The sequence below is a fragment of the Thecamonas trahens genome (assembly GCF_000142905.1).
Source record: "Thecamonas trahens ATCC 50062 unplaced genomic scaffold supercont1.75, whole genome shotgun sequence".
Taxonomy (NCBI): Eukaryota; order Apusomonadida; family Apusomonadidae; genus Thecamonas; species Thecamonas trahens.
In genome coordinates, this window is record NW_013657605.1 from 9,602 (window position 1) to 17,757 (window position 8,156).

Below are 8,156 nucleotides of genomic sequence, written 5' to 3' on the forward strand. Positions count from 1 at the left end.
GCCAGCCGCAGCTGGCCGCCATCCTCTCCCGTCTAGAGGCTGCTGTCGTCGCCGGGCCCATTCGCGAGCTCGACACTGCCGCCCTCGCCCTCAAGGCCCTGGTGGAGAACATTGTGGCGGCGCTCGACGCCGAGCATGCTGCAGCAGCAGCTGCCGCCGTCGCCGCCGCGGCGTCGGCGTCGGCGTCGGCCACCTCGGGCTCTGATGCTCAGGCCGGCGTCTCGGACGCCATGCTCGGTCGTGCCCACTTTACCGCCGCCCACGTCCTCGAGCCGCTCACCAGCGGCCTGGAAAAGGCCGCGGCCCTGTCGGACAACCACCTGCTGCGTTGCCTCGAGGTTCTCTCGGTTTTTACGGGTTCAGCCTGGTTCTCGTCGATTGTCCTCGACTCACAGAACGCCATCGTCGACACTGTCCGCGCGCTCTTCTCTCACTCGCGCGCCACCGCCCGCAAGCTTGCCATTGGCTGCTACGTCGCCGTCGCCCACTTTGCCCGCTCCGAGGGCGAGGACGAGCTTGTGGCAGAGCTTGTGGCAGACATTGTCTCGTGGCTCGAGACCCACGCCGCCGAGTGGCGCCAGGACGCCGCAAGCCCGGCCGCCAACGCCACCCTTCGCACCTACGTCCTCGCCCTCTCTAGCCTCGTCGCCGCCGTCCCATCGGCCTTTACCCCGCACCTGGCCACCGTCCTCGACACCCTTACGCTTGTCATTGCAGACCCGGCCGACCGTGAGCACGTCTCCGACTCGGTTGTTGAGCTCTCCGAGGCCGTCCTCCTTGCCCTTCGCGCCGTTGTCCTCGCCCTCTCCACCTCGCTCCCGCCGCGACTGCTGGACGCCATCAAGGGCCTGGCCACTTCTGCCGTCACCTTTGATCCCAATTTTCAAGGCTCCAGCCCGGCCACCGATGCCGCCGGCCCGGCCGACGAGTCGATGGCCGTTTCTGAGGGCAGCGACAACGACGATGACGACGACCTGCTCTTCGACTCGGAGTTTGAGGACTCGGACGAGGGATTCACCGACGATGACGAGGACATTTCCTGGAAAGTCCGTCGTGCCGGTTGGCAGCTCCTCACCGCCATCATCTCGTCGACGCCCGGCGTTGTTGCTACGCTCTTCGAGACCTCGCTTTCGCTCTTTGTGGCTCGCTTTGACGAGCGCGAGCCGACGGTCCAGACTCATGCCTTTGAGACCTTTGTGGCGCTGCTGGAGCAGACCTACGCCTTTGCCGACGTCAACGACCACGCACTGGCGATTCTCCGCGATTCTCTGCCGTCAGTCGTTGCCTCTCTCGCCCGCGTCGCCGACGCCCGCGTTGAGTCGTCGCGGGTCGGCGCCATCAACGTCTTCCTCGCTCTCCTCAAGCTTGTTGGCGTCGCCGGTCTTGCCCCGGACTACCCACAGTGGCACCGAGTCTTCCGCGCTGGTCTCGCCGCCTCACGCAAGTACACGGACGACGTCCGCATCGCTACGCTCGCTGGCATTCGCGCCTTCTTCACCGCGCTCCCATCGTCGCTTGCCCAGCTCGGCTCGCTGCCCGCTGTTCAGGTTGTCACTGAGCTTGTGCCCGACGTCGTCGCCCTTGCCACGCTCGACTGCGACTACCGCCTCACCGTCGCCGCCCTTCATGGCCTCGCTTCGCTCTTCCCGCACCTGGAGGGCTGCATGACCCGCGACGAGATTGCGGGCGAGGCCTTTACCACCCTGGTGAGCCCAGTCTTTGCCGCCCTCGATGCCCTACTCTCGGCCGCCAACGTCTACACCGACGTCCGCAAGGTTGTCCTCTCTGCCTTTGCTGAGCTGGTGGTGAGCGCGTGTGCTGTGGCGGTTCCACCCCGTCTCGTCACCGCTATGGACCCGCTCTTTGTCGCCTTTGCCGCCAAGCTCGACTCGGACGTCATCCGCTCGGCCTCGGTTGCCGCGCTCTGCCGCATGTGTGAGGCTGCTGTCCCCCCGCCGTCGCTTGTTGCCCACCTTCCAACTGTCCTCGCCAAGCTCTGCGACTTCCTCGTCCTCGCCTCGCGCCCGCTCAAGCAGCATGCACTCCTCGCCATCCGCCTTGTGGTCACGTCGTACGCGTCGGCGCTCGAGACCGCCGCCCTCTCGGCAGACACCCAGACCCTTGTCGCCACCATTCTCAAACGCATTGGTGCCTCGCTCCTTTCGCCGCGGGATGTGCTCCTCGCCACAACCGCCATCGAGACCGCGCTTGCGCTTGCGCCATTTGTGGGCCCGGCCAGCTTTCGGCGCACCACCGAGGCCGACGTCCTCAAGCTGGCCACAGCGCCGACCACTACTGGCGCTGTCGACGAGTGCGGCGATGCCATCCTTGCCTACTACTCGTTTCTAGTCTCGTCCGGCGCCATGAGCCTCGACGACCTCACAGCCGCCCTCATTGGCCTCGCCACAACGCTCACTTGCCTTGATGATCTCCCGCGATCGGCCTTTGTCATTTTTGGGCGCATCCTCGGCCGCGCCGCATCTTCCAACCCAGACGTTAGCGCCACCGCCGCTGCCACCGCCCACCTCGCGGTTGTCCGCCAGTACGGGCTCTGCATCCAGGCGGCCACCGCCGCCAAGGCCAAGCTCGCTGCCAAGCGTGCCAAGCTCGCCGCCAAGGTTGAGGCATCAGAGGGCGCCGTGGCGGCAGAGGCCGAGGCTTCGTCATCGTCGCGTTCCGGCAGTGGCGCAAGCGCTTCGGCATCGGCCAACGCCGCCGCCCACCGGGCGACGCTCAAGAAGACGGAGGACCAGCTGGCAGCAGTGCTGGCCGAGATCGACGCACTGCGCGAGGCCGAGCCGGCTGACATTGGCGGTGCCCTCGTTGCCACCTATGCGCTGGGCGAGCTCGCTGCCCGAGATGACTTGACTTCTGTCGAGGGCCTCTTTGACGCGGTTGTCGTCCTCCTCAGCTCGCTCGACGACCAGATCCGGTCGGCCGGCGCGTTTGCGCTCGGCCGCGCCCTGCTCGGCGCGCCGTCAACGTTCCTCCCGCAGGTGCTCGACGTTCTGGCCTCGGCCAACGCGTCGTCACTGTACTTTATTGTGCAGGCATTTGACCACATGTTCACCGCAGCGCAGGCGTCGGGCGTGGCGCTCGTCAGCATGTCCGACCTGCAGCCTGCACTCGAAACAATGCAGACCGGACTCTTTGCTGCTGCTGCCGAGCTACCTGCAGGCGACGGGACCCGCAACCTCATCGCGCGCGTCCTTGGTCTCCTTGCTCGCGGAGCGCTTGATTGCCAGCTGGGGATCCTTGCCGGCAAGCTGCAGCACGTCGATGAGGCACCAAGCGAGGCCGAGACCGCGCTGGTGGCGCTGCGGACCGCGCTTGCGCCACCGCTGGTGGTGGCCACTGCGCTCGCCTGCGTCGACCGCATCCTTCCGCTCCTTCTTCCGCTCCTCGGCCACACGGAGCTCGACGTCCGAGCCGCAGCAGTCGGAACTGTCGCCTTTGTGGCAAAGTTCTACGCCCGCGCGCTCGCGGCGCCCGCCGCACCCGACGCCGGCCTCGACCACGCCCTCCCGCTCCTCTACGCTCTGGTCGAGCCGAACCCAGATCTTGTGGAGACCGTTAACCGCGGGCCGTTCAAGCAGAAAATCGACCACGGCGCAAGCGTCCGCGCCGCCGCCCTCGACTGCATGGCCATCATCCTCTCCAAGCTCCCTGACCGGCTCGACATGGCCGAGTTTGTGCGGACCGTGGTGAGCGTCGGCATGGCCGACACCCAGCACCCGGTCAAGCTCCTTGCCCACCGCACACTCGTCCACATGGTCGCGCTTCTTCCCATCCCGCTCGCGCAGTGGACCGAGGCCATCATCGACGCGCTCCGCAAGTCGCTCGACGCCCGGCCGAAAGTCACCCACCAGCTTGCCATCCAGCAGCACACCGAGCTTGTCGAGAGCGCGCTCAAGGTGGTCGCCGCCATCTCGGCCTCGCCGCACCTTGCATCGCCGCGGTGGAACGCGTGGGTCGCCTCCGAAGTCACCACCGGCCAACATGCAGACACGTATGCCCGGTTGGTTGCTGCGTCGGCCAAGGACGCCGCTCGCTCATGATGAACCTGCCGCCGCTCTGCACAGCAGCTGCAGCTCGCGCGCTAGAGCTGCGCGCACACTCTCTGCCTCGCACACCAGTCGCACACAGGCCGTCATCCGCTCCGCATCGGATCCGTCCGTAACATAAACAGACGCAGCCAGCTCATCAGCGCCTTCCCACTCGGCTCGATAGCTTCCGGCCAGGCCGTCCAGCGGTGCGATCCGCAGCAGCGTCCGCAGCGGAGCAGCTGCCACAACGCCGACTTCCACGGCTGTATTCGGCACAGTGGCAGCACCCGCAACAATGGTGGCAGCCTGCGACCACAGGTACATGCCGACGCAGATGGCCTTGGACTGCGGCTTGCCCGTTCCTGGCGACCGCCACGAGACGACCACTTCGACGTTGCACTGGCCCGGCCCGCCGACGATGTTGAGCGGGCGGGCAATGACCACATCTTTGCCCGGCGCCAGCACCACGCCATCATCTAGCATCACTGGCACCGACTCCACGTCGGGATCGGTTGCGGGGGCAAGGATGATCTCGACGGAGCCGTCGTCTGCAGCGGTCGTGACCAGCGGGGCTCGACCGGCCGCCGACGGGGCGCGGCCGACGACGGTCACGGCGAGTGGGGGAAGCGGCAGGGCCGAGCCGGTGTGGGCGAGGCGGACAGCAAGAACGGGCAGGGAGGTCGGGGAGAGCGGCGGGCGCAGATCGGCACGGACCGCGAGAGCATCGGCGAGCATAGAGTCCATGGCCGCCGACATGCCTGCCATGGCCTCCACCGACGACGCCAGCGACGCCGCCAGCCGGGCCGACGACGAGCCGAGCTCGCCAGCCACCGCTGCCACTGCCGCCTCCACCTGGGCCAGACTGGCTCCTGTCGACGGGGGCGGGGGTGACGACATATAGAGGGGTGGGATGGGCGGGGAGTGGTGGTGGGTGGGTGGGTGGGTGGGGCGGGTGGGGACTGGGCGAATAAGCCGGCCCAGGACGGCTGGACTGGGCGATGATGGCCATGCGATGGCGAGTGTATGCGCTATGTTGGCGGGTGTGGCTGCGGCTGCGGTTGCAATAGTGGCTGCACTTATACCTGCTCACGTCAGAACGGTCTGAGGGTGGTCTGGTTTGGGCCGATCTGCGCCGAGCATGACGTCGGGCGACGGCAGGGCGATGGAGGTCGGTGAGGGGACAAACGAGCCCGGACCATAAGTCGCGCGCTGGATGATGGTCCGGGCGAGGCGTGGGATGAGCATGTCGAGCCAAATGACTGGCTGGATCTGGGCCCAGGGAAAGGTGACCGACTCGGTCCCGGATGCGGCGGCGGCAATGATGGCAGCAGCGGCGTCGTGGGGCGAAGCATATGGTAGATGCGCCACCTCGCCAGCGGTGTTGGTGCGATTGGCTGCGGTGTCGATGTTACCCAGCATGGCCATGGTTATGCCCAGCGGCGCGCCGGTCATGTCCAGCTCGTGCCGCAGCGATTCGAAAAAGCCGTGCAGCGCGTGCTTGGCCGCCGCGTACGGCGGAACCTTGGGCAGGCCGATCTTGCCGGCAACCGACGAGACAACAACCAGCTGCGCTCTCGAGCCCGCGTCCCCCGCGGCGAGGAGCAGGCCCATGGCGTGGGTCGCGATGGCCACGTACGAGTCAAAGTTGACTGCAAACAAGGCCCGCAGCGTGGGCGTGACCCGCACACCGTCCACGCCCGCGCCCTGGGCGGCTGCCAGTCTGGCGACATGGCTGCCATCAGGGCCCGCAAGCCAGTGCTGCCACCAGCCGGCGACATGGTTTAGAATGAGCATCCGCACGCCCGCCGGACCGACGATGGGCGGCAGCTCGACTGCCATCAGCCGCGCCACGGCGTCCTCGTCGGCCAGATCGGCCACCACGGTGACGATGGAGGCCAAGGGCGGCGGGCCAGGAGCCACCCGCCGCGCCTCTGCTGCCACATCGGCCAGCGCGGGAGCCGATCGTGCCACAGCCACTACGTTGGCGCCAGAAGCGGCCAGAGCCAGGACCAGGGCTCGGCCGATGCCCTTGCTCGCCCCGCACACCACCACCCACTGGCCGGCAAGGCCCGCCACCGCCGCACGACTCGCCGCCGCCCGCCACGCCCGCCACGCCGCTCCGCATGCGCATAACACCGCAGCCACCCCAAGCAGCACCCACATTCCGCCCATGGTCATCGCCGTCCACATCCAGCTCGCTACCGGCGCTAACGTCAGTCAGGTGCGCTTTCGCCCGCCGCCCGCCGGCTCGGCGAGACGGGTCGGCAGCCGCCGGCAGAGGGATTGGTTTACGACCGCCGGCGGCGGTGGGAAAGGAAGACAAGCTGGGGTGTGCCTCACATGGACGGGCTCAGACATCCGAGGCGGCGGCGGGGGAATCGGAAGATTGGACGGCGTCGTTGTCTTCGTCGTCGAGGAGGACATGCGACTTGAGGATAAAGCCAAAGTCGCCGTCGACTTGCATGCCGTACCACCAATCGGGCCCGCAGTCCTCTGCAATAATGTAGCGGGCGTTGGGCATGACAGGAAGTTGGTCGGCACGGCGCGGGGTGTACGACTTGCCCTCGACAGCCGAGGCCATGACCCGGGTCGGCCCGTTGAGCCGCCGAGACTCGCGGTGCGAGCGCTCGGTCGTCGGCTTGTTCCACAGCTCCTCCCACGGATCGTCGAGGAACTCAGCCTTGGGCCACGGCCCGGCATGCTGGACAACATCGGCGTCGGCCACGCGCGCGAGCGCTTCCGCACCCTCGATGACGTCAAAGCCAGAGCCGAGGTACAGGCCACCAGTCGAGTCGCGGGTGTCAAACGCAATCATGGCCATGCATGAGCAGTCGACCCGGATCCGCGAGGTGCCGAACGCGTTGAGCGCAAACTCGTGGACAAGGCCGCACTCGTCCGCGCCCATCCCGCCTGCGGTGCACAGGACCCGGAAGGTGTTGTCGAACGAGTTGGGCGGCGCGCCGGTTACCGCGTTGGAGACCGGCCCGACCGGCTCCGCTGCGGCGGCGGGCGCAGCAGCAGCAGGTGCATCTCCTGCTCCGCCTACGGATCCACCCGGCGTCGGCGGAAGCTTGCGGCCGCTGGCAGCGGCGGAAGGAGTGCTGCTGTCGGTGGCTGCAAGATCGTCGTCCTTGTTAGCGGCAAACTCGCAAACGCCATCGTCAAGACCAATGACGTCCGGGACGCGACTGATGACCTCGGCGCGCTCGTAGGCAAGCTGGATGCACTCTTGGTGATAGGCAAGCGTGGCATCGTTGAAGGCGGCGGCGGCCCGGCGGACAACCTGGTGCTCAAAGCGCTTGACCACCATGCGCATGTGGCCCACAGCATCCTCCAGCTCTGATGCCGACTTGCTTGCAGCGGCAATGTCCGCCTCGAGGCCGCCCTTCTTGGCGTCGTACTTCTTCTGGCCCTGGGCCTTGGCATTCTTCTTCTCGGCCTTGGCCAGCGCGCCCTGAGCGTCTTTCAGCTGCTTGAGCAACGCGTCGAGATCGCGATGCTTGTCGCGGATGTCACGCAGCGCGTTCATGTACACATCGTGCTGCTTGATGTACTCAGTCTCGGCCTCGGCCTGCTCGCCCTGGATCCGCCGAAGGTCTGCGGCATACTCGCTTAGTGCCGAAGACTCGTCATCGGCCCACGCTGCAAAGTAGTTTGCCGCTGCCTCCCCCGAGTTCTCATGCAGCATGAGTTGCTCGTGCCCATCACCCACCCATCCACACCCCACCACCCACCCACCGATCATCAGGTGCAGGATGGTCTCTCCCTTGATCGCCACCTGGTGTGCGCTGATTAGGCACACAACCATCCCCCCTCCCTCCCTGCACCCTTCACCCATACACTCGGCGCCAGAACATGCCCACGTTGACGCCAACACCCTCCACGGCCACGGCCACGGCCACTCCGCGGCCACGACCACCACATGGCCACGGCCACCAACCAAAAGGCCACGACCACCACACGGCCATGGCCACCACACGGGCACCTGGCAGACATACCCTCCACCTGATTGGTCTTGTATACCCTCAGCGACTTGGCCACGTCCTACACACCCACCCATCAACACCATGAGTACGGGTATCCTCCTCCCTCTCCCTCCCCCCCCCCCCC

At 66.9% G+C, this 8,156-nt stretch overlaps 4 protein-coding genes across 4 annotated transcripts in view; 1 reads left to right on the forward strand and 3 right to left on the reverse strand.

Moving 5' to 3' along the window:
- AMSG_11293 (uncharacterized protein) overlaps positions 1-4,072 on the forward strand; it is a gene marked incomplete at its 5' end in the record, with an annotated part of 5,000 nt that extends 928 nt beyond the window's left edge. Inside the window, one exon of the mRNA XM_013897321.1 lies at positions 39-4,072. Within this exon, the coding sequence (XP_013752775.1) occupies positions 39-4,058 (4,020 nt within the window). The 3' untranslated portion in view covers positions 4,059-4,072. The remainder of the gene's footprint in view (positions 1-38) is intronic.
- Positions 4,073-4,099: 27 nt separating this feature from the next.
- Positions 4,100-4,943, reverse strand: AMSG_11294 (uncharacterized protein; the record flags this gene model as incomplete). Its single annotated transcript, XM_013897322.1, has 2 exons — positions 4,100-4,118; positions 4,192-4,943. 2 exons carry the CDS (start codon positions 4,941-4,943, stop codon positions 4,100-4,102), a joined length of 771 nt encoding a protein of 256 aa, XP_013752776.1.
- Positions 4,944-5,132: 189 nt separating this feature from the next.
- On the reverse strand, positions 5,133-6,224 carry AMSG_11295 (short-chain dehydrogenase/reductase 10; the record flags this gene model as incomplete). Its single annotated transcript, XM_013897323.1, has 2 exons — positions 5,133-6,132; positions 6,208-6,224. The coding sequence occupies 2 exons, from the start codon at positions 6,222-6,224 to the stop codon at positions 5,133-5,135; spliced, it is 1,017 nt and encodes a 338-aa protein (XP_013752777.1).
- Positions 6,225-6,318: 94 nt separating this feature from the next.
- AMSG_11296 (uncharacterized protein) lies at positions 6,319-8,151 on the reverse strand. The gene is made up of 2 exons (XM_013897324.1): positions 8,045-8,151; positions 6,319-7,706 (listed from the first exon to the last, which is right to left on the reverse strand). Exon 2 carries the CDS (start codon positions 7,573-7,575, stop codon positions 6,397-6,399), a length of 1,179 nt encoding a protein of 392 aa, XP_013752778.1. The 5' UTR covers positions 7,576-7,706; positions 8,045-8,151; the 3' UTR covers positions 6,319-6,396.
- Between the last annotated feature and the right edge of the window lie 5 nt (positions 8,152-8,156).

Bases quoted from the DNA above. Each gene is read 5' to 3' on its own strand.
- AMSG_11296 (XM_013897324.1), bottom strand. From the start codon at position 7,575: ATGAACGCGCTGCGTGACATCCGCGACAAGCATCGCGATCTCGACGCG.